The following is a 26267-nucleotide window of genomic DNA, read 5'->3' on the forward strand; positions in this document are numbered from 1 at the left end:
GCAGCTAGATGCAGTAGGTGAAGAGCTGGGCCTAGAGCCAGGAAGACATAGTTCAAATCTAACTTCAGACACTTACTAGTTGTGTGACGCTGAGCAAGTCTAAGCTCTGTCTGCCTCAGTTTCCTCATCCTTAAAATGGGGATACCTTTCAGGGTTGTTGTGAAGATCAAATGAGATAATATTTGTAAAAAGTACTTAGCACAGTGTTTGGCACGTAGTAAGTGCTGTATAAATGTTAATTATTTTATTTAGCTAAACTGATGGAGCTCAATATATTGAATTTCAGATAATTATGAGAGTGAAGCTTGCAAGCTGTGGGTTTCTTGAAAATGTCATCTTAGCTCAGAAATTCTTTGTTCTTTACAAGCTTTGCGAGGAGCAGCTTACAAAACAGGTAATTTTGTGAACACACTTTTTCAAACAATTGAAGATGGTTTTAATTTACCTTTTTTCTTGTTGACTTACTGCTTGCCTAGTAGTTTTCTCTACTCAAAAGTATTTGTAATTCAATTTTTAAAGATATTTAAAATGATTCTTTAAACTTATCATTTGTTCCTAGTATTAATACTTGCCCTGATATCTCGTATGACAGATTCCAAATGTGGCTAAGTAGGTGTATATGGAATTGCAGAATTTTTCAGAGGTCTCAAATTTCCCTTTTCTATCTCCTTTTCTTCCAGGTGTAGAGAAGCCTTTTGGTCTAAGGGAAAGAAAAATAAGTTTGTGCTAAATTGTATACTGTGACTTAGTCAATCCAGAACCACTAACTACAATTTAAATTAAAGAACTTGGATTTATGGAATTGCAATTAAGTAATCTTTTTTTTCTGCCTTTTTTCTTTTAGGTTCACTATGACTTTGGTCTAAGAAATATCTTGTCAGTGTTGAGGACTCTTGGGGCTCAAAAAAGAGCCAGACCAGAAGACAGTGAGCCAAGCACTGTTATGAGAGGCCTAAGAGATATGAACCTCTCTAAGTTGGTAAGCATCTTTCTTCTTTGACTTCTTTTCTGTTTCCAAGATAGTGTTCAGATTGAAACTTTGCAGTGGGATGGGATGTTAGTACAACAGGGAAAGAGCAGCAACAGTCACAAAGTGAGAGGGGCAGATCAGTCCTCCACCAATTTGAGAGCACATTGCTCAGAGCTTATCTATGTTATGGGAAATGCTATGCCAATGGAAGGTCCTTTAGAGCAGCCAGCTATTGAAGGAAGGAAATGAGGAAAGAAGGGAACGAGAGAAGGAGGAAAGAAAAAGAAGGAAGAAAGGAAACATGCATTTATTAATCACCTACTATGTACCACTGGACTAAGCACTTTACAAATATTATTTCATTTTACAGATAAGGAAACTGAGACAGGCAGAGAGGTTAAGTGTCCAAAGTCACATGGCTTGTGTATGAGGATGAATTTGAACTCAGGTCTTTCTGACTTCAGTCCCAGCACTCCATCCACTGCTCCACCTAGCTGCTTCCTGAAAGAGAAATTATTACAGTTATCCCTTCCACATTATGAGGGTTAGGGGGCATGGTGCCATTGCAATCTGGAAAATTCATGTAAAATTTTTTGGCACTCCATACCAGAGAAGAAATGTTAAATTATTATAGTATTAAAAGATAAAATATGTTGATATTATATAATACTATATATACATTTTATGCATTTCTGAGTTTCTAAACTTTTCTGTGTCATTTGCTGGCCTTTGCATGTATCTGCAGCTTCTACAACATTCTCCACAAATCCCCATTTAATTTCTTATGCTGATGGCAATATATAGAAACTGAGATGGGGAAAGACACAATGTGAAAGGATAACTGTAATCTCAACAGATCACTCCATTCTGCTCCTTTTCCAGGCAAAGGGGGTGGATCCTCAGGTCAAGCAGCCTTAAAAATATTCAATAGGGCTGTTTACTTTACTGTGGCTAAGGTAACATCATTATTGTCTTACTTGAGGTTAGAGTTTATGCACTGTCCTCCAAGTAGGGCTTATGTGAGGGAATCCTTGGTTCTATCATAGCAGTAGTTGCCTTGCTTCGCAAAAGCTTAAAGAGATGACCAATGAAACACAGAGACCGAAGACGGAGCTTCCCCTGTATTACTTGATTTAAGTGAATGACTGGAAAGACTTTTTAAGCTTAATTGTTAGCTTGGGAATCAGAGGTCCAATAGTGATCAGAGTAGCTACTTAGCTACTTCCTGCCACTGGAGAAGAGAGACTGAAAGAGAAATCTGAAGGTGGAAAAAGAGTACCTTAAGAGCTGACCTCCGGTAGAAGACAAATATACTATAATGGTGATGTTAAGTCGTTTCAGTTGTGTCTGACTTTTTGGGACCCCATTTGAGCTTTTCTCCATTGTGGAAAAAAAAACTGTTCAATAAGGAAATTGGCAAAAGCTCTGAATTATATAGGAGATGCGGCATGAAAATAGCTAACTTGGCCCATTCTACCCAATTGGGAAAGACAAGTGTGGATCAAAGCTTGAGTTACTTTTGAAATTTTGTAATAATTTTGAATTAAATACCTAATTTGATTTTATCATAGAGATATTATTATATGATAATGAGAACAGAGAGAGGATAGCCATACCCTGAGATAATTAGATGGATTTAGGGGAATTAAAGATATATAGGTTGCCTCTGGAAGAATAGTCCTTATGGGGCCCTATGTTTAGCACAATAGAGAGGTATGCTCGACATACTAAAAGTGGGGGCAGAAATAAATGAGTGTTTCCACTTTGACCCCCTGTTGTAATCAGTTTACATATTTAAGACACATTTAACATTGCTGGCATTTCCCAAAATCGTGAAACTAGTATGGTATTCTGCTGCTGCTGCAGATATCTTTTTTTTGTTACTGTATATATACATATACATATATATACATATACATATGTATACATATATACACATACACATACACATATACATACACACACACATATGTATACATATATATATCCAGGATGTCCCAAAAGCTTTATCTGCAGAAATTAAGTGTAGAATTAAGCTATTAAAGCTCAAAGCTGCACTGAGACTTTTGAGACACCCTGTATACATGAAGATCTTTTAGGAGAATAGTTGTTCAGAAGGGAGGTGATAATATGCTCTTATTAGTTGCTCAATAAGTACTTTTTTAATGAATTGATTTTAATTCATGGTTTTTCAGATTGATGAAGATGAGCCCCTTTTCCTCAGTTTAATCAATGACCTGTTTCCAGGATTGCAACTAGATAGCAGTACCTATGTGGAACTGCAACATGCAGTAAGTAATCAGGTTGAAGAAGAAGGGTTAATTAACCACCCACCCTGGAATCTTAAACTTGTACAGGTGAGGAATTTTGAATCTATTGTGGGTATAGAAATTTGGGTTTGTGCCGAAAAATGTGAAGATTCACCTGAAATTCATGTTGCTTATTTGATAAATCCCAATTCTCAGTTTAGAAATACTAATATATCTAAATAATTATCAATAAGTTGAGAGTCAGATAGGACATTCTGAATTGAATGTAGACTCCCAACACTAGTTCCCAATTGCCATGTCTACTTTCCATTAAAGGGAAACCCCCCCTCCAAAACAATCCACATATGATTTTTAAATTCACCCTGCATTTTGTTAGCCTCATTGTCTTAAAGCAAAGGAGGTGGCCTACCAAAAGGCCATAGAACCATGAACCATACTCTTTGACCTAGCAGTATCATTACTTGGTCTGTATCCAAAAAGAGATTAAAAAAAAAAAAACAAAGGGAAAAAGAACCTATATGTTTGGAAATATTTATAGCTACTCTTTTCTGGTGGCAGGGAGTTAGAAATTTGGGGGATACCCATCAATTGGGGAATGGCTAAACAAATTTTGCTAAGTGATTGTCATGGAATACTCTTGTGCCATAAGAAATGTCGAGCAGGATGCTCTCAGAAAAACCTAGAAAGACTTACATGAGCTGATGCAAAGTGAAATGTACTGACTACAAAGTAACAGCAATATTATAAGATAATCATCTGTGAATGACTTAACTATTCCCAGCAACACCAGTGATCCAAGACAACTGGGAAGGACTTATGATGAAAAATGCTTTCCATCCCCAGAAAAAGAACTCATGGTATCTGAATACAGATTGAAACATACTTTATTTTTTATTTTCTTTATTTTTCTTGAGGGTTTTTTTGGTCTATGTTTTCTTTCACAAAGTATGACTAATATGGAAATATGTTTTACATGACCACACGTGTATAACCTATATCGAATTGCTTGTCTTCTCAGTGAGGGGGTTGGGTGGGATGAAGGGAGAGAATTTGGAATTCAAAGTTTTAAAAACATACATTAAAATTATTTATACTTGTAATTGGGAAAAAATAAAATACCAAGAAATCAAAAAAAAAAAAAAGGAGGTGACCTGGTAGAATGCTCCATGTACAGATCATGGATCTATGTACAGTCTTTTGACTCTGAAATTCAGTATCTCAGTGATCCTGGGCAAGTCATTATGACCTCACTTTCTTTATCTATAAAACAGAGATAATAAAATATGCATTACTTACTTAGCAGAGTTGATGTAAAGCCAAAAAAACTCTACAGAAATGTGAGTTGTCATTATTAAAGTTTTAACAGTGGAACTCCTGAAATGATGACCTCAATTTAAATATTAACCATGGCCCAATACCTCTGCTGACCATTTTTGCCTGAATTTATGAACAACCCTATATTAGGTGACAAATGACTAATAAGCTTTTATTCTCTTCAATTTATTGTTCAATCTGATAGTTGTATGAGACATCTCTAGTACGTCATGGATTGATGACCCTTGGACCCAGTGGTTCTGGAAAGACCACTGTTATAACAATTCTGATGAAGGCAATGACAGAGTGTGGACGTCCTCACAGAGAGATGCGTATGAATCCAAAAGCTATTACAGCTCCCCAGATGTTTGGCAGACTGGACACAACAACTAATGACTGGACAGATGGAATTTTTTCTACTTTATGGAGAAAAACCTTAAAAGCTAAAAAGGGTATACTAGCCTTGTTGTTATTGTTGTCGTTCATTTGTTCAGCCATGTCTGACTCTATGTGTCCATGGGGTTTTCTTGGCAAAGGTACTAGAGTGGCCCCATTTTATAGTTGAGGAACTGAGGCAAACAGGAGTTAAGTGATTTGCCCAGGGTCAGACAGTCTGAGGCTGGATTTGAACTCATATCTTCCTGGCTCTAAGTGGCTGTATCCACTGCACCACCTCCCTGGCCCATACTAGCCTTAGCATTATGATGATGTTTTATGTTCATTTTTCTACCAACTCATTAATAGTACAGGGCAAGTATCCAATGAATACTTCAATGAAGTATTGTAAAAACAGTATTTTTCTACTTTATTTGCAGGAGAAAATATCTTCCTGGTTTTAGATGGGCCTGTCGATGCCATTTGGATTGAGAACTTAAATTCTGTGTTGGATGACAATAAAACTCTCACATTAGCCAATGGGGATCGAATTCCCATGGCTCCTAGCTGTAAACTGTTATTCGAAGTACACAACATTGAGAATGCCTCTCCTGCCACTGTTTCTAGGATGGGTATGGTCTACATCAGCAGTTCTGCTCTTTCTTGGAGGGCAATATTACAGGTGCGGATGACAGATATATAAATGTGTTCTCAGGGTTTGGGGAGGGGAGAGATGGCTTTCTCATTAAAGAGATCTTCAATTTCTCTGTTACAGGCATGGCTTAAAAAGCGCAGTCCACAGGAATCTACTGTAATACTTGAGATGTATGACAAAGTGTTTGAAGATGCATATACATATATGACCCTAAATCTTAATCCGAAAATGCAGCTCTTAGAGTGTAACTATATTACGCAGGTAGAACATTTGTAGATACTTGGGTTATTTAGATTGCAAGATCATTTTTTATAACATTACTTATAATTTTTAGCAAATTGAACATTATTTCAGCCCATGATTTTAGCTGAGGGTAGAAACATTTTAATATGATTTTGTTAAATCATATGCTAGAAGGCCAAAAGACAGGATTGTCAGAGACTCCATACTGTCATTGTCACCAACAGCAACCTGGTATAGTGAAGAAAATATGCACTGTAATAGAAAGTTTAATGGATTTGAAGTCAGAGGACCTGAGTTCACATCCCAGCTGTTATTTGCTATCTGTGCTGTGAGTTTGAGGGAGACATTCCCCCTTCCAGGGCTTCAGTTTTCTCATCTGTAAAATAAGAACCTTGGTAGATGATCTTTAAGGTTCCTTATAACTCTAAATCTTGTAGTCATTTGATCTCTATTTGCTATTATCTGTTTTCAGCGAAATGGAAACCAATCAATCAACATTTATTTGTTGATTGTCTATTATGTTCTAGGAACTGGGCTAGGTTCTGGGAATATAAATTCAGTGAATGAAAACAATTTCTCTTTTCAAGAAACAATTCTAAGGGAAAGATGAGTCATATAAATAAAAATATAAAGAATAAATATAAAGAGAATAAATAAAAAGTAAAGGAAATTTGAGGTTACTCTCCCCCCATATGGTGGTGGCTGATGGAGCAGTTGTGTTTTCCTGGTGTAGGCAGACATGAGGCTCTAAAGGTTCTTGAGTAGTGAAGTGATATAAACTTGTAGTGAAGTGATCTGACAGAGGATGGCTCTTGCAGTAACCTGGGAGAACTTGAATGGGAGCATGGCTGCAGTGGAAAGGAAGGGTAAGGAGGGGATATAGTAACTATTGAGGAGGTAGAATTGGCAGAACTTGGTGCCTTATTGACTAGATGTCTGGAATGATGGGTAAGAAGTCAGAGATCATAGGAAGAGTAGTCTAAACTTGTTGCCTCCTCTTTTTTTATATCCATTCATTTCTCAACCCCTGGGAAATGGGCTTTCAATCTCCTGCTCTACTTAAATATCTTACTCAGAAGTTGCCAGTAGCATCTTAACTTCATGATGCAATGGAAAGATCACCAGACTTGGCATCATAGGACCCGGGTTTGAATCCTGGTTTTGCCACTTATGTCGCGTATCACTTTGGGCAAATTGCTCAGTCTCCCTGGGCTTCAGTTTCCTCATCTGTAAAATGAAGAGGAGTTGGAATAGCTGACATCTGTGTCTCTTCCACCTTTGAATCTATAATCTTATGATGGCCTTTTTCTCAGTTCTTATTCTCAAGCTCTCTAAAGTTTTTGGTACTATCAACTACACCTTCCTACTGGATACCCTCTCCCTTTTCTCTTTTGGCTAATATAATATTACTTACTCTTGGTGCTCCTTCTATTTGTCTAATTATTCATTATTAGTATTCTTTATGGGAAAATATAGGAAGAATACATCAAACAATTTCTGCCAATTGATTACCTAGTTTCCTGGGCTCTGCCCTTGGCCATTGTCATTCTCCTATTCTTGTTCTTCTTGTTCTTGTCTTTCTTGTTCTGGTTCTTGTACTTCTTCTTTTTCTCCTTCTTCTCCTCTCTCTCATATATGTATGTATGTATGTATGTGTATATATATATATATAATATATATATTTCCCTTAGAGATATCACCATATCCCATGGATCAGTTATCTGATACACTGATACACTCCCGTTTCTAGATATATGGTCCTTATTTCTTTCCTGAACTTCAGTTGCATGTTATTAATTGCTACTGGACAACTCTACCTGAATGAACCCTTAGCACATCAAACTCAACACACCTAAAACAGAACTTATCATCTTTCTCTCTAAACCTTGCCTTCTTCCAAATTTCTTTATTTCTGTTGAGGACACTATCATTCTTCCAGTCATCCAGGCTTGTGACTTGGGAGTCATCCTTGATTTCTTCCTTTCTCCCTATATCCAGCTAAATGTCAAGTCCTCTTGATTCAACCTCCATGATATCTCTTGCATTAGGAAAATTAATCTGACTTGGAGAGCTGAAGACACTGTATGCTTAGATATCTATTCCAAGATAGCCTAGAAGAGAGGTAATGAGATGTTGAATGAGGATGGTAGCAGTGGAAAGGAATGGTAAGGAAGGATTGTCAATGGTATCTTAACTTCATGATACAGTGGAAAGATTTTTCTGCTTGAGAGCACAGGACATAGGTTTGAAGGCTGGCTGTGAAAGAGGACCTGCCTTCATATCATATTACTTCAATTACAGTAATAGCCTCTTAATTGGGCTTCCTACATTCTGTTTCTTCCATTTCCAATACATCCTCTACATAGCTGCCAGAATAATTTTTCTAAGCACAGGTCTTACCATGAGACTTAAAAATCTTAAAAATCTTTCAGCAGCTTTTTATTCTTAGAGAGTAAAATGTAAACTCCTTAGCCTGGAATTTAATGTACTCAACAATCTAACCCCAACCAGTATCATTTCAGAGACTGCTCTTTTTTATGCAATTTACCTTCTATGTGAAGTTGGCATCTTCTCTTCCACCTCCATTCTTTAGCTCAAGCACGCCACACTTGGCATGAAAGTAATCCTCATGTCCCTCTGTCAGAATCCTTCATTGCCTTCAAGGCTAACCTTAGGTGCTACCTGATCCAGTGAAAGCATCCTTGATCCACCCAGTTGCTAGTGATCTCTCCTTCCTCAAATTATCTTGAATCATATTCATCTGAGTTCATATATTCTTCCACTAGAGTATAAACTCCTTGAAGTTAGGTAATGCTTCATTTTTGTCTTTGTATCCCTAATACCTAGCCTTGAACATAGTAGGACTAGGTTAAAGATATGAGAAAGAAGAAAATGATAGATAATAAGATAAACATTGAATTTAGACTGGAGTTTAGCACTGACTTGGAAATTACACAGCTGTCAACTTACATCTTAGCATATAAAGAGATGATTTTCAGGTATTTTTGTTTAAAAAACTCAGGATTTATGAATTTATATTATCATCATAGTATAAAAGTCTATCCCATATTATATATCTGATAGTATAAAATATTGGAAATAAATAAAAATATGATTTATGGAACTTTAATTTTTTTCATAATTTACATTTCCTTTGTATAAAGAAAAATTGAAAATAAAACCAAAGGCAGCAAAAGTTCAGACAAACATGAAAAGGGACATAAAACAGAATCATTTCTTGTATGTTTGTTAAAATTTCATTTCTCTTGATTAGATGCTATGGATTTTACATAAGATTTTACTCCTTATTTTTTACATTTGTTTTAGATAATAGTTATTAGGTTTATAATTTTAATTTTCTTAAATTATGCCCCCTTTCAGATTCTGCTGCTCTAGTAATACCTAGGATAAACACACCGAATATCATCTTTCTTTCTTCTCTTTCATTTCCAGTCCCTCAATCTTCTGGAGGGTTTAATTCCTTCCAAGGAAGAAGGTGGTGTTGCTTCTAATGAGCATATTCAGAAATTATTTGTATTTGGCATTATGTGGAGTTTAGGAGCCCTTCTGGAGTTGGATAGCAGAGAAAAGCTTGAATACTTTTTGAGAAGTCATCAAAGTAAAATAGATTTGCCAGACATTCCAGAAGAAAGTAATCACACAATGTATGAGTTTTTTGTCACTGATTATGGTAAGTTACCAATAACAATCATTTCTTGAGCATTCACAAACATAAAACTTCGCTGGGAATTTAAAAAATTTACTTGCTCTTATTTATATTTGTGATTTCTATTCATAGTGGTGAATATTTCCCATTTTTCAGGCTTCAATGTCAATTAACATTACCTTCATCTCTTTAGATGTTTATTCTCTTACCTTAGGTCAGGGTTTCATAGGAAGATTTCTTCACAGACTTATTTTTTAAATTATTTTAAAATATTATTAAATAATTCAAGCAACAAGCACGAAGTACTATTCAGTCAAATATTTATTTAGTGTCTACTATGTATAAAGTTCTATTTTAGATACTGGATGAGATACATATGATTAAGACATGGCTTTTGTTTTAAGAGAGTTTATAATCTATTAGGAACAATGTGATTAGGTGAGACGTTTGATTTTTCTTATATTTATACATATTTTGACAAGTGTTTTTAATTTTATGCTTTTATTCTAATTAACCTGCTATAGGTATGGTTTTACAGCCAAAATTATCTACATTTTTATAGGTGACTGGGAACATTGGAACAAAAAAGTTGAACCATATATTTATCCAACTGACAGTATTCCAGAATATTCATCAATTTTGGTTCCGAACGTTGACAATGTTAGAAGCAATTTTTTGATAGATACAATAGCAAAACAACACAAAGTAAGTCTATATGTGTTTTCTTAGTTAATTGCAAACTACATAGGTACTTGCCCCTTCTAAAGAGCAGAGAAAACTCAGGTACGAACCTATGCACAGTTGCAAACATAGACAGTCACACAAAACATCTTCCTACATAAATGAGTTCACACAAACACATGGATTGTTCCCCCACATTTACATCCACATGTATGTATACATAGATACATGTTTACTATGTTAATCAATCAATTATTTGTTAAGGGTTAACTGTGTTCCAGGTTGATATGAAGTGCTGGGGTTACAAGTAGAGAGAATGAAACAATCCATCTTAAAAAGTCAGTCAGTTAAGAGGCATTTATTAAGCACTTACTATATGCTAGGAACTGTGCACATTGCAAGGAGCTAACTTCTAATGGAGGAGACAAAGACATCAATACACAGATGCAGCATAAATAAAAAATGAATAAATATAAATATATACCATGTAGTTAATTAAATAAAAGGTCATTTAGGAGGGAAGGCACTATCATTTGGGCCTTATCAACAAAGATAGCGCAGATGGGGATTCCTGAGCTGCTGCTTAAAGGAAGAGAGGTTCCTTATCAGGTGGAAGGAACAGAGAAATGAGTCTAAGGGTGTATCTGGCCAGTGAGTGCAAAGACACAGAGCAAAGAGATGTGTGGGAAGAACAGAGAGAAGAGTTTTGGTTTGCAGAGCACTGTCTAGTGAAGCTGGAAAGATAGTTTGGGGCAGGTAGTATAAGGCTTTAAAAACTAAACAGAAGAGTTTATATTTTATCCTATAGTCAATAAATAAATAGGTAAATACCTGGAGTTGATTGTTTAGAGTGGCCAATGGTCAGATCTATGTTTAAGGACCATTACTTGGGTGTCAGTGAGTAGGAAGAACTGGAGTGGGGAGAGACAGGTGGGAAGCTGTTGAAGTAAGCTAGCTACTCACTCAGTCAGTAAGCATTAAGTGCTCACCATGTACCAGGCACTGTGCTAAGTTCTAGAGATACACAGAAAGGCACAAATGTTCCCTCAAGAAGCTCCCATTCCAATGGAGGAGACAATTTGTAAATAACTAGGTATATAGAAGACATCTAGGTGGATGACAATCTTAAAGGAAAAGGAATTGGTAGTAGTGTGAGTCAGAGTTTGGGAGCTGTTAGAGAACCTTCAGCCACATTGGAGCCCTACTTTTTGCCTGGTGAGAAATAAAAAAAGTATGACGTGGTTATCCTTTAGCCAGTTTGTATAACTGGCACAGCTCCCTTATATTGTATGCCAAGATGTTAGCCTCACACTCATTGGCACCTAATCATCATATCCATGCAAATCTTTGTGGTGGTACATATACAAGGGGGATGTTACATCGGCCATGGGTTGTGAAAATAGAGAGGAAAATGAGGGTCTGCAGGGGCCAAGTAAAACATATTGAGAGTAGAAAGTGTTTGAAAGGGGTATACTATGTTGGTAAGGAGAGAGGTTAATGAAACCACCAAAGGATTCTAGTAAATACAAAAACTTTAAATACTCTTCATCTCTCACTCTGTCATTATAGGCAGTTTTGCTCATAGGAGAACAGGGAACAGCGAAAACTGTTATGATTAAAGCGTATATGAAAAAGTATGACCCTGAAGTACATTTATCTAAATGTCTGAACTTTTCATCTGCCACAGAACCAATGATGTTTCAGGTAAAGCCCACATTGTATAGGTTATTCATAGGTGGGTATGGTTATAAATATTTTAAATGTTTTAATGTAGTAATTGCATTAGAGTAGATAAGAGGCTTTATATCTATTTCCATTTTATCTCTAGTAGGTATACTTCTTGATTCTCCAAAATAATAAACTTATTTTTAAGTCCTGAGGTACAGGGAAACTCTTTCTACTTTAACCCCAGTCAGTGATTAATATTCTAATAGTTAATGCATTTTTCTTGGAATTGCTTTATATGTGTATGTATTCTACATATACGAATTTCAATAAGCTAAAATAATATATGAAAATTGATACTAATCTTTTTAAAATAAATCAATTAAAAAACCCTAAAACAAACCATTTACTTTTCTCTAGAGAACAATTGAAAGTTATGTGGATAAGCGAATGGGAAGCACATATGGACCACCAGGAGGAAGAAAAATGACTGTATTTATTGATGATATTAATATGCCAGTAATTAATGAATGGGGAGACCAGGTATAACTGAAATATTACACATGTACACACAATCCAGTCATGGGTTTTTGTGTTTTTTTTAAATTCTGTACCAAAATAACCCACAAATTAAAAATACTCTATGACAACACCTTACAATTACCCTGCAGTAACCTGTTTCCAGTCATTTTCTTCCTAGAGCTTTGCCCTTCATTCTAGTCCTGAACACTGCTTATACATTCTTTCTATCTAGTATCTTTCTATCTCAGAAGTCCCAAGCTATAAAGGTCAATTTGAGCCAAGATATACCCACTGAATGTTTTTTTTTTCTCTTGTGTGTGAACTCTTGGTTGAATGTGTGCTTTTCTGTGCCAATTCTATAAACTGTAGAATTAATCTAGGTCTCTGTCACCTTTCTCTGGAACTGTTGTAGTAGCCTCCTAATTGGCCTCCATACGGCTGTCAAAATAATCCTCCTAAAGGTCTGATCACCTCTTTAGCCTGGCATTTAAGTCCTGCTGAATCTTAACTCCAGCTTATTTTTCCATTCTTATTCGATGTTATTCTCCTGCAGAAGTATGTTTCAACCAAACTTGTCAAATTTGACTCTCCACCTACCAATTTTACACATCCCCACAAGCTGTTCCTCATGCCTGAAATGTATTCTTTGCTCCTCTATCTCCCAGCATGCTTGTTTCCCTCTAAGATTCAGGGGCCACCTTATCTGTTGTTACACCTTCCCAAATCTCTTTGGTTAAGTGCTCTCTTCCTCCTCAATTTTCCCTGCATTATACTCTTGTCCTATATGTCCCTCTGGTAGATTTGTCAATTCCTTGAAGGCAAGTTTTGTTTTTCTTTTGCTTTTGAATCCTTAGTGTTTATAGAATGGTGCCTTTTGGGTAGTAGGCACTTAATTAATGCTTGTGGAATTAAATTAAACATCATCCTGAGGTGATATAAAAATCTGTTTTTACAAATTTTCAGATAACTAATGAGATTGTAAGACAGATGATGGAAATGAAAGGAATGTATAGCTTGGATAAACCTGGAGACTTCACTACAATTGTTGATGTGCAGATAATAGCAGCAATGATACATCCAGGAGGGGGTCGAAATGATATTCCACAACGTTTGAAAAGACAGTTTACTGTGTTTAATTGCACATTGCCATCAAATGCATCAATAGACAAAATATTTGGTATATTTTCTTTCTCTTTCAAATTGTTTATGTAACATATGATCCCTAATTCAATTTCCACTAGCAAGCAGAAAGCAGCTGCTACCTCTCCTGTTGGAGTTTGGAAAGGCCTGGGGATGTGTTTCTAGTGCTCTAGCTCATGAGACCTTAGTAATGTTCTATCCCCATTGATTATCAATGATATGAATTGGTTAGTCAACTAATACATTGGAATAGCTAATTAGTTAATTAGTTTTTAGAGAGTATTATTTACTGTGCTCTTATAGTTGGTACTAGGGCAGATAGGTAGCACGGTAGGTACAATGCTGGGCCTGAAGTGAGGAAGACTCATCAAAAAACTCTGATGATTTTGAATGAAGGACACTCTAGCAGGGGATTAAAAAACCTGCAAATTGGGTTTACCCTCCAACTTCTGCTTTCCTTGCTCATAGCTACCATGTTATTTGAGTGTTATTTGGTTCCTGAGATTAATTACCTCAATTATTGCTAGAATAGATATGTAAATATGTGCAATGATTTATTTTTATGATAAAGATATGCTGTGTAACATTATTAAAGTTTGTGCCCTTAATTTCTTCTATTTTCAGGAGTAATTGGATGTGGCTACTTTGATGCTTGTAGACATTTCAAGCCTGAAATATGTGAAATGATCATGAAATTAGTTTCAGCTGGTAGAATACTATGGCAATGGACTAAGGTACAAAAGACTATGATAGATCAAAATATGTCACCTAATCAATCAGCCTAATTTTCCTTTTATAGGGAGACATAAATTCCATGGATGTATAACTTGACTTCAAAACCAGGGATCAATATTAGGGCTGAATGATTCTTTCAGTATCTCCAGGTGAAATTCTTTTACTATGAATGACATAGCATAAAATACTTTATGATAGAGTGGACAAACAAGATCTCTATGCTGTTAAAGAATTACAAATATTGAGGAAGCTAGGTGGTGCAGTGGATAGAGCACCAACCCTGAAGTCAGGAGAACCTGAGTTCAAATCTGGCCTCAGACACACATAAAACTTACCAGCTGTATGACTGTGGGCAAGTCACTTAACCCCAATTGCCTCACCAAAAAAAAATTACAAATATTGTCTGTCTTTTCTAAAATTAGATGCATTGGACAAAGCCCCAGTTACCCAACCCTTCTTACAACACTGCCCAAACACCATAAAAAGGGCTAAGTAATACTTACCCAAGGGAGTTTTTACTGAGTGACTTGGGGAAACATTTCATAAAAAGGCACATAAGTACAGATTGTGTTAAAATTATGCAAAGGCAGCTGAATTTATGATGTCTAAATTTATATACCTCTCAACACTGTTGAAAATTTATTTCCAGCTGTCAGTGGCATAAACCTAACAGCTTTTTCAAATCTAACCGTAATAGCAAGAACTTATAAATTATCCATCCTTAAACATTCCTGATAAACCTTTTAATACTCTAGATAACTAAAGCATAATAGTTATTTCACGGTTTAAATACTTAATGCTACAACTCTATATTCCATGCTGACTGTATCCCCAGACCATCACAGAGTATCAAAATCTACCATTTTTTGCAAAGGTGTGGCCCTGTTTTTCTATCAATAAGAATTTCATATTCACAAATCAACACGTCATTGATCACTTATTTTATTCCCAAATAATTTTACCAAAGATGTTTTCCTAAATAAGATAGTATTTTCAATCAATATTATGTAAAACCCATTTTTCAACCAATAATATTTTAATTCGATTAATTCTGTCCTTAATGAAGTTGTACCTGTAAAGACTTAAAATTGATAGGACTTAAAATGCAGCCTGTGATCAAGTAAAATAAAATTGATTACACAGCCAAGCCATCTCTCACTCGGAAGATATTTAAGATAATATGTGTTCATAGCTTTATTTCCCCTGCAGAAAATAAAGCAAAAACTAATGCCAACAATTTGTAATATTAAAACCTAAATTTAATAACATTTATGTTACCTGATTTTAACAAACAGAATTAGATATTATCTCATATATTCTTCCTAGAAGTAAAGGTAACATGCCACTTCTTCAGCTCTTGTGAACTCCAATTCAAACATTAAACTCATATGTCAGTCCAAATACTTGTGTTTTCTAATAAAGGTGCAGTTAACATGAATTATTGTAGTTCATTGCCATTGTAGTCGTATATCTTAATCTACATATTGGATGTAGATATCTGGATACAGTGCATATATTGCAAGAATTTTCAGGGTCCTTATTAGCCACTGCACCAATAAGTCAGCACAGCTTACAGACAGATATACTGCAATTTATTTATCCACTTAAGAGTATAACACACCCTATTTGTAGGTGATTGATATGTATGTCACAGTTCTACAGATAACATATTTATAGTCTCTCCTCTTGTGCCAAGAGATTCAGAGAGATTAGGTAAGAATAGGGAGGTTGAGAAAAGGCAAGGTTTTTAGGAAAAGAAAAAGGATGCTTAAACCATTGCAAAGGCCTGCATAGTTTTTCACACCAGACCAGAGAAAACAGTTTCTTCTTTATCAGCAGTTAGTTATTTAAGTTTGTTAAACTCCTTCTACTTCCTGTCTTAATAGATAAGGTAAAGAAAAGGGAGTGAATTCCTTAAATTGCTCAAAGTTCTATGAGTTTTCTAAAAAGTAAGAGAAGTACTGAAGGAAACATTCATTACCTTCACTGTAACACAGGAATAGAAAGAAATATAGTAACAGCAAATATAGCACAAAATGGAGTCAGTTATACTCTCCTAAAAATCCACTTTTAACACATAGGATAGGAAGACCTTGTCTTACTAGGGAACAAGAATTGGCATCGATAGAACTATACATGTATAGCTATGTGTCTATAAGATGTTTCATAGGCTTAATATTGCATTGGTCTACTTTGGGATATATTTTAGAAGTTTTAGGTTGGAATACTTTTGTCAGTTTTTTAAAAAGCTTTATAAAGCTAAAACTATTCTGAACATATTACCTAAGTATGACTATTTTAACAACAATAATAATACCAGATAGCATTTATATAGCACTTCAAAGTTTGAAAAGTTTTTATAAATATCTCATTTTATCTTCACAATAATCCTGAGAGATAAATGCTATTATTATCTCCACTTTACAGATGAGGAAACTTAAGGCAGATGGAAGTTAAGTGACTTGGCCAGGGTCATACTTCTAGAATAGTATGTAAGAGAGTATCATTCTTTCCTAGAAGTTTGCATCCTTGTTTTTTACCGTGTAAATGTTATTTTTGAACACTGGGTATATTTTTGCTTTAGGTAAAAATGCTGCCAACTCCATCAAAATTTCATTACATCTTCAATCTTCGAGATCTCTCCAGAATTTGGCAAGGAATGTTAACTATAAAAGCAGAAGAGTGTGACTCACGTACTGTTCTCCTGTCACTTTTCAAACATGAGTGCAACAGAGTAATTGCAGATAGGTACCTAAATAATTTCTTGTGAAGCATATAGGTTATTTTTATACTAATAGAATATTCTTGATATATCTACTCAAGTTAAAATAAGGAAGTGGTTTTACATGTAAGTGGTAAATAATAGCATTGATATCATCTTCCACCTACAATTCTATTGGAAAAAAATACTTTGCTAGCTGACTTGGTTTTGTTTTCTTTTATACTTCTTTTTTCTATTTATTCATCATTGGGCAATCCAATACATAGATTACCTCAAAAGATTTGATAAACTCTCTCATGTGAAATAGTGGCTTTACTGCAGTGTATGCTGTTTTATCCACATCTAGAATGCTATGACAATTTTTAATTCCTTATAGTTGCTAAAAAAAATTTGAGGGTTGTGTAGACCATAATGTCAATCTTTGGGCTTATCATCAATATATAAAACACAATACTTGACTACACAAGAAGGCATAATACCCCATGATTTAGCCAACATACTTAGAAGTAGAGCAAATGAAAAGATCAAGATTAATAAGGCAGTATTTTGAAAGGTTAGTTCTCCCTGCTTTGAGATGGTTACTAGGTTGAACCTTCAAGGGAATGCCCTAAACCAATACTAATTTAATAAAAATATTCCTTGTGGACAAAAAATGGCATAACATGGAATGTATGTTAGTAGAGTTTGATTAGTTTATAGCTGCTTGAATGGTCGTGTCCAGTTAATGGAACATGTACCTTTGATCTTCTATTAAAGCCTTTTTCTTTTTCTCATACCTCAGCCATACCATGGAGCTCACCTGAGGTTCTTAAAGGTTATGCCAATGTAGCATAAGCTCAAGTAGGTCTTATCAAATGGGAAAGACTTGAAGGATGCAACTGGTAATGGTCTGTAGATCTGTCATCTGTGAACCTCAGTTTAGAGAGAGATGTCATTGGGTTGACCATAAAGCAGATGAGTTTTTCAGTCACAGTGTCTGGCCCTGGAGATTATTTTTTAGGGAGTTCATTGATGGCTTTTTCTGTTTCTTTTTCTGAAATGGGGTTATTTAAGTATTTTATTTCCTCTTCTGTTAATCTTGGCAATTTGTATTTTTGTAAATATTCATCCATTTCACTAAGATTGTCAAATTTATTGTCATACAGTTGGACAAAATAGCTCCTAATTATTGTTTTGATTTCCTCTTCATTGGTGGTGAATTCAACCTTTTCATTTTTGATACTGGTAATTTGGTTTTCTTCTTTCTTTTTTTAAATCAAATTAACCAAAGGTTTGTCTATTTTATTGTTTTTTTTTCATAAAACTAGCTCTTTGTTTTATTTATTCAATAGTTTTCTTAATTTCAATTTTATTAATCTCTCCTTAGGTTTTCAGAATTTCTAATTTGGTATTTAGTTGAAGATTTTCAGTTTGTTCTTTTTCTAGCTTTTCTAGTTGCATGCCCAATTCATTGATCTCTTCCTTCTCTATTTTATTCATGTAAGCATTTAGAGATATAAAACTTCCCCTAAGAACAGCTTTCGCTGAATCCCATAAGTTTTGGTATGTTGTCTCATTATTGTCATTCTCTTGTGTGAAGTTATTGATTGCTTCTATGATTTGTTGTTTTGGCCCACTCATTCTTTAGTATTACATTATTTAGTTTCCAATTAATTTTTAGTTTGTCTTTCCATGGCCCTTTATTACATGTAATTTTTATTGCATCATGATCTGAAAAAGATATATTTAATATTTCTGCCTTTCTGCATTGGATTGTGAGGTCTTTATGCCCTAGTGTATGATCAATTTTTGTGTAGGTGCCATCTTCTGCTGAGAAAAAGGTATATTCCTTTCTATCCCCATTCAGTGTTTTCCAGAGGTCAACCATATCTAAGTTTTCTAAAATTCTATTCGTCTACTTAACTTCTTCCTTGTTTATTTTGTGGTTAGATTTATCTAGTTCTGAGAGGAGGAGATTGAGGTCCCCCACTAGTATAGTTTTGTTATCTATTTCTTCCTGTAATTCCCTTAACTTCTCTAAGAATTTAGATGCTATACCACTTGTTACATATATATTTAGTAATAATGTTCATTGTCTATTTTTAGCAGGTTGTACTTTTCTTCCTTATCTCTTTTAATTAGATCTATTTTTGCTTTTCCTTTGTCTGAGATCAGGATTGCTGCCGCTGCTTTTTTTTTTTTTACTTCAGCTGAAGCATAATATATTCTACTCCAGTCTTTTATCTCTATTCTGTGTGTATCCCACTGCTTCAAATGTGTTTCTTGTAAACAACATATTGTGAGATTATTGTTCTTAATCGACTCTGCTATCCACTTCTGTTTTATGGGAGAGTTCAACCCATTCACATTCACAGTTATGATTACTATGTCTTTCTCTCTAACCTATCTTCCCCCTGTTTATGCTTTTCTCTCTTCTTTCTCCCTTTCCCTCCTCACTAGAGTTTTGCTTTCAACCACCACTTCCCTCAGTCTGCTCTCCTTTCTATCATCCCCCTCCCTTTTCTTTCCCCTTTCCCTTCCTACTTTCTATAGGGTAAGTTAGATTTCTATACCTAACTGATTATGTTATTCCCTCTTTGAGCCTAATCTGATGAGAGTAAGGTTCAAACAATGGTCATCTCCCTCCCTTCTTTCCCTCTACTATAATAGGTTTTTGTGCCTTTTCATGTAATGTAATTTACCCTTGTCTGCCTCCTCCTAATTGGACTTTTTATCATCACTTCAAAGTGAACTTATACTCATGCCCTCTGTCTATGTATAACCCTTTTAAATGGCACAATAACTCTGCAGTTCTCAAGAGTTACAAGTGTCATCTTCCCATGTAGGGATGGAAACAGTTTGCTCTTATTAGTAACATGTTTTATTTTTCTTTCCTGTTTACCTTTTTATGTCTCTTATGAGTCTTATATTTGAAGATCAGATTTTCTGTTGAGCTCTGGTCTTTATATCAGAAAGGTTTGAAAGTCTCCCATTTTGTTGAATGTCCATTTCCTCCTCTGAAAGATTATGCTCAATTTTGCTGGGTAGTTGATCCTTGGTTGTAATCCAAGCCTTTGCCTTATGGAATATCATATTCCATGCCCTCTGATCTTTTAATGTAGAAGCTGCAAGGTCCTGTGTAATCCTGACTGTGGTGTCATGATATTTAAATTGTTTCTTTTGGACTGCTTGCAGCATTTTCTCTTTGACCTGGTAATTTTGGAATTTGGCTACAATATTCTTTGGCATTTTCAATTTAGAATCTCTTTTAGGAGGTGTTTGGTGGATTCTTTCAATGACTATTTTACCTTCTGGTTCTAGGACCTCAGGGCATTTTTTGTTTTTGTTTTTTGTTTTTGTTTTTTGTTTGTTTGTTTTTGTTAGGCAATGGGGCTAAATGCCTTGGCCATGGTCACACAGCTAGGAAGTGTTATGTGTCTGAGGCCGGATTTGAACTCAGGTCCTCCTGAATCCAGGGCCAGTGGTCTATCCACTGTGCCACCTAGCTGTCCCAGGGCATTTTTTCTTAATGATTTCCTGAAAGATGCTCTCCAGGCTCTTTTTTCCATCATGGTTTTCAGGTAGACCAATAATTTTAAAATTGTCTCTCCTGGATCTGTTTTCCAGGTCAGTTGTTTTTCCAGTGAGGTATTTTACATTTTCTTCTGTTTTTTCATTCTTTTGTTTCTGTTTGACTGATTCTCTCTCTCTCTTTTTTTTTTTTTGGTGGGTGAGGCAGTTGGGGTTAAGTGACTTGCCCATAGTCACACAGCTAGTGAGTGTTATGTGTCTGAGGTCATATTTGAACTCAGGTCCTCCTGACTCCAGGGCCAGTGCTCTATCTACTGTGCTACCCACCTGCCCCTGTTTGACTGATTCTTGATATCTCATAGAGTCTTTAGCTTCCACTTACCCAATTCTAATTTTTAATGAATTGTTTTCTTCTATTAGACTTTGTACCTCCTTTTCCATTTGCCCCATTTTACTTTTTAAGGAGTTGTCTTCAATGAGTTTTTGTGCCTCCTTTTCCATTTGGCCAATTCTACTTTTATGGACTTGTTTCCTACAGTCAATTTTTGTCCTTTTTCCAAGCTATTGACTCTTTCTTGCATACTTCTCATTTCTTTTCCCAATTTTTCTTTTGCTTCTCTTATTTTACTTTTAAAACTCTTCTTGAGCTCTTCCAAGAAAGTTTTTTGGGCTTGAGACCAGTTCACAGAACTCTTTGAAATTTTGGATGTGGGTATATTGGCAATGTTGTCCTGTTCTAAATTTGTGCCTTAATATTCCCTGTCCCCATAATAAGATTTTATGTTCTTTGTCTGTTTCTGCTTTTTGTTCATGGTGTTTACCTATTTCCTGACTTTTGAAATTGAGCTTTCCTGCTGGAGCTCAGGGGGTACTGACCCAAGCTTCTTGTGCGGTGAGCCTGGGACCTGGTCACTGGCTTTGTGTACTGGGGCCTCAGATGCTGGTAGCTGGAGCCTGTAGGGATCTGGCAGATTACCTGGTGCTGAGCTGGGGTCAGGGACGCTGAAACTCTCAGGGTGGGGATGGGGAGTCTGGCCTCTGGAGGATACCTGCTCACCTGGGCTTCTTTAAAGCACTTGAATGTTTGATTGCTGGATGATGTCTGCTAGCGTGGAGCTTTGCCTTCCGGAGTTGTGCTGAAACACTGGGAGATTTGGCTGCTGGAGAATACCGGCACCCATAGTGATTCTCTGAGCTAGTGTCTACCCATTTCTCTCCCTGTGCTGAGGCCTTAGGGAGGTGCAGTTCTTGGTGTGTGCACTTGTCTGCTCCACCACCCTGAGGCTCATGATCTTTCCCTGGTATTCTGGGGCTTGCCGCGGGCTTGCTGGGATGCCTCCCATTCTGTACTACTCCTTCTTCCCCGGAGCAAGAGGGGCCTTTCCCATTGATTCCCTGAGCTTTTTGGGCTGCGATACTGCTGCGTCCCGTTTTTCTGCTGGCTCAGTTATTCCAGGGTTTTTTCTGGGGCAATATTTTCTGGCCTTTCAGAGGTCAATAAGTGAGGGTGAGAGCAAACTTCCTTTTTACTCCACCATCTTGGCTCTTGGAAGTCCCCAGGGCACTGATTTTTAGATGGCCTCAAGGAGGTCATCTACAAAAGGGAAGAGAAATGCAAGATTATAGCTAGCAGAGATGGAAGAATGAAATGAGGTTTCTTTGAGGATGGGGGAAGACATGGGAATGTGTCTATAGGCAATAGGGAAGCAACCAGTAGATGGAAATATGGCATGTCTCTGTTTCAAGTATGTATTTTGTACACAACATAGTGTTGGATTCTAGTTTCTAATCAGTTCTACTATCTGCTTCTGTTTTATGAGTGAGATCAACTCATTCACATTCACAGTTATGATTACTGTCTATTTCCTTTGATCCTATTTTCTTCTGTTTATCCTTCTCTCTTTTTATTCTGTCCCTTCTTAAAAGTCTGTTTTGCTTCTAACAACTGCCTCCCTTGATCTGCCCTCTCTTTTATCATTCACCCTTATCACTTATCCCATTCCTCTCCTTTTTACCTATTGGATAAATTACATTTCTATACACAAGTCAGTGTATATATATATCCTTCCCTCTTTGAACCAATTCCAGTGAGAGTAAGGTTTGAGCATTACTCATTCAACCTCATTTTCCATCCACTATATAAACTCTTCCTTGCATGCCTCTTTTGTATGAGATAATCTTACCTATTCTACCTCTGCCTCCCCTGTCTCCCAATGCATCCCTTTCCTCACTTTTTCATTTGTTTTTGGAGATCATTCCAGTATAATCAACTCTCATGCCCTCTATCTAGGTAGATTCCTTCTAACTAATGAAAATTCTTAGGAGTTACAAGTATCATTTTCCCATATAGGAATGCAAAAATTTTAATTTCATGGGGTCTCTTATGATTACTCTTTCATGTTTACCTTTTTGTTCTTCTCTTGAGTCTTGTGTTTCAGTGTCAGATTTTCTGTTCAGCTCTGATCTTTTCATAAGGAATGTTTGAAAGTCATCTCACTAACTATTCATCTTTTACCCTGAAGAATTGTACCCAGTTTTGCTGGGTAAGTGACTCTTCATTGTAATCCTGGCTCCTTTGCCTTCTGGAATATCATATTCCAAGCCCTCCACTCCTTTAATATGGAAGTTGCTAAATCTTGTGTGATCCTGACTGTGGCTCCATGGTATTTGAATTGTTTCTTTCTGGCTAGTTGCAGTATTTTCTCTCTGACCTGGAAGCTTTGAAATTTGACTGTAACATTCCTGGTAGTTTTCATTTTGTGATCTCTTTCTTCATGTGAGCAATGGATCTTTTCCATTTCTATTGGGGCAATTTTCTTTTATAATTTCTTGAAATTTGATGTCTAGGCTCTTTTTTATCATGGCTTTCAAACAGTCCAATAATTCTTAAATTATCTCTCGATCTATTTTCCAGGTCTGTTTTTTTTTTTGATGAGATATTTCATGTTTTCTTTTATTTTTTTATTTAGTTGTGTTATTTCTTGAAGTTTCATGGAGTCATTAGCTTCTACTTGCCCAATTCTAATTTTTAAGGAACTGTTTTCTTCAGGGGGGCTTTTGGACCTCTTTTTCCACTTGGCCAATTCTCTTCTTTAAGGTGTGGTTTTCTTCAGAATATTTTGTGCCAAACTGTTAATTCTCTTTTTATAATTTTTTGCATTACTCTCATTCCTTTTCCCAATTTTTCTTCTGCCACTCTTATCTCTCTTTTTTTTTTAACTCTTCCAGGTATTTGTCTTGGTCTTAGATCCAGTTAGCATTTTTCTCTGAGGCTTTGGTTGTAGCTGTTTTTACATTATGATCTTCTACTGAGTTTTTGTCTTGGTCTTTTTTACCATCATAGTAGTTTTTTATAGTCAAATTCCTTTGTTTGCTCTTTTTTCAGTCTATTTCTGGACTTTTAACTCTATGTTAAAGTTGAGCTGTGCTCACCTAGGAGTGGAGAGTCACTGTCCCAAACTTTAGGCTTTTTCATGTTGCTGTTTTCAGAGCTACTTCGGGGGGAGGGGGAAGGTCCTTCAAGTTTTTGATGCTTCAAAGGTGGTGTTATCCTAGGAGATGTATAGCTACTGCTCTCCTTGCCTTTGATGTGCTTTTTACCCAGGAAAGGCCCCTGCTCCCTGTAGCTACAAACGTTAGTGCTGCTCCTCTTGGCTCTGGAACTGTGAGTAGGTCCCCTGCTCTCCTGCAGCCTCAAGTGCTAGTGTTCTTCTTGGCCCTTGAACTGGATCAGGATGCATCTTCCCTTGTGAGCAACCACAAGTGATCCTCTCTACCCTGGAACTACAACCCAGAATTGTATATGGGCAATAGAGCTTCCAATCAGTACCAGTTGCACTCAGTACCTGCAAAAGGTCTCCTGTAACTTTTTTTTCTGACCAGTTGTCCAACCTCCTTGTCATCTCTGGGCCAAGAGTCCCCAAAGCTGCTGCTTGCCACTGTCATAGCCCCTTCCAAAGCCACTGGTGCTCCTGCCATTCTGTGAGCCAGCTCCCACCCAGGTGCCTCAGACGTCTCTTTTTGACCTCCTAAGTTGTCTTAGTCTGGAAAAATGTCAAACTTTTATTGGCTTTGCCACTCCAAAATTTGATTTGAGGCATTATTTAAAATTTTTTTGGAAAGGAATGTTGGGATAGTTCAGGTGGGCCTGTACTCTACCATCTTGGATCTGCCTTTTCCCACCTGAGCATTTTTATTGGCTGTTCCGCATGCCTGTCATGTTCTCCCTACTCATCTCCACCTCCTGGCTTCCTTGACTTCTTTCCATGTCCCACCTAAAATCCTGCCTTCTACAGGAAGGCTTCCCTCTATTGATTATCTCTAATTTGTCCTGCATATAGAGTTTGTTTGTGCATAATTATTTGCATATTGTCTCCATCATTAGATTTTGAGCTCCTTGAGAGCAGAAACTATCTTTTGCCTGGAACTTGACACTGTACCTGATACATAATAGGCACTTATTTATTTATTGATTTACTGCCAAATTTGTCAACTATTATACCTTTGGCAGAGGAAAAAAACCCCTAAGAAGCAGATATGCAGATAGTTGAAATCCCCCACCATTACTATGTCATGCTTTTATGCTAGATTGGTGATCTGTTTCCAAAACTCCTTACTTAACTCCCACCTCATCCCTGCCTCAACCCGAGTGGTCAGTAGTGTACTGTCACATTATGCTCTGTTTCTGTATCCAAATGTTCTCAATCATGTTTCTCCTTTGAGGTTCTAGGATTTTCTCACATTAGTACATCTTCTTACTACATAATTCTTTGTATTTCCCCTTTTTACTTATTCCATTCTTTTCTGTATGAGGTCTGTCCTTCTAGAGCCACATTCTAGTCCTGAATCCCATTCCATCAAGTCTGAGTGATGCTTTTATTCCCTATACTTAGTGCATTTGGTTTTTGCTTTTTTTAAGTGAATTAGATTTATTTATTTATGTATTTTTACTTTTCAACGTTCGTTTCCACAAGATTTTGAGTTCCAAATTTTCTCCCCATCTCACCTCTCCCCCACCCCAAGACAGCATGCACTCTGAACACCCCTTCCCCTAATATGTCCTCCTTTCTATATCCCCCCCTTTTCTCATTCCCTTCCCCTTCTATTTTCCTGTAGGGCAGGATAGATTTCTATACCCCATTGCTTGTATATCTTACTTTCCAGTTGCATGTAAAAACAATTTTTAACATTTGTTTTTAAAGCTTTGGGTTCTAAATTCTCTCCCTTCCTTCCTCCCCACCCACCCTCATTAAAATGGCAAGCAACTAGGTGCAAGTTATACATGTGTAGTCATGCAAAACACTTTCATAGTAGTCATGTTGTGGAAAACTAACCATATTTCCCTTCATCCTACCCCAACCCCCATTTATTCTATTCTCTTCTTTGATCCTCTCCCTCCTCAGAAGTGTTTGTTTCTGATTACTCCCTCCCCCAATCTACCTTCCCTTCTATCATCCACCCCTCTTATCCCCTTCCCAACTATTTTCCTGTAGGGTAAGATAGATTTCCATACCCAATTGAGTGTGTATGTTATTCCCTCCTTAAGCTAAATCTGATGAGAATAAGATACACTCATTTTCTCTTCTCTTCCACCACTTCCCCTCCACAGTAAAAGCTTTTTATTGTCTGTTTTATGTGAGATAATTTGCTCCATTCTACCTCTCCCTTTCTCCTTCTCCCAGTATAATCCTCTTTCACTCCTTCATTTTATTTTTTAGATATTACCCCTTCATCTTCAACTTCCCCTGTGCCATCTATCTATCTATCTATCTATCTATCTATCTATCTATCTATCTATC

The 26267-nt window shown here is 36.4% G+C and overlaps 1 protein-coding gene across 1 annotated transcript in view; it reads left to right on the forward strand.

Moving 5' to 3' along the window:
• LOC114053396 (dynein heavy chain 8, axonemal) overlaps positions 1–26267 on the forward strand; it is a gene marked incomplete at its 5' end in the record, with an annotated part of 217447 nt that overhangs the window by 16277 nt on the left and 174903 nt on the right. The window contains 13 exons of the mRNA XM_027876403.1: positions 287–394; positions 845–979; positions 3166–3327; positions 4760–5006; positions 5370–5611; positions 5705–5845; positions 9281–9518; positions 10057–10199; positions 11745–11879; positions 12261–12383; positions 13326–13539; positions 14127–14236; positions 16822–16985. Of these exons, the coding sequence (XP_027732204.1) occupies positions 287–394; positions 845–979; positions 3166–3327; positions 4760–5006; positions 5370–5611; positions 5705–5845; positions 9281–9518; positions 10057–10199; positions 11745–11879; positions 12261–12383; positions 13326–13539; positions 14127–14236; positions 16822–16985 (2162 nt within the window). The remainder of the gene's footprint in view (positions 1–286; positions 395–844; positions 980–3165; positions 3328–4759; positions 5007–5369; positions 5612–5704; positions 5846–9280; positions 9519–10056; positions 10200–11744; positions 11880–12260; positions 12384–13325; positions 13540–14126; positions 14237–16821; positions 16986–26267) is intronic.

This window comes from Vombatus ursinus, unplaced genomic scaffold, assembly GCF_900497805.2.
Source record: "Vombatus ursinus unplaced genomic scaffold, bare-nosed wombat genome assembly UNPS02014811.1, whole genome shotgun sequence".
Lineage (NCBI taxonomy): Eukaryota > Metazoa > Chordata > Mammalia > Diprotodontia > Vombatidae > Vombatus > Vombatus ursinus.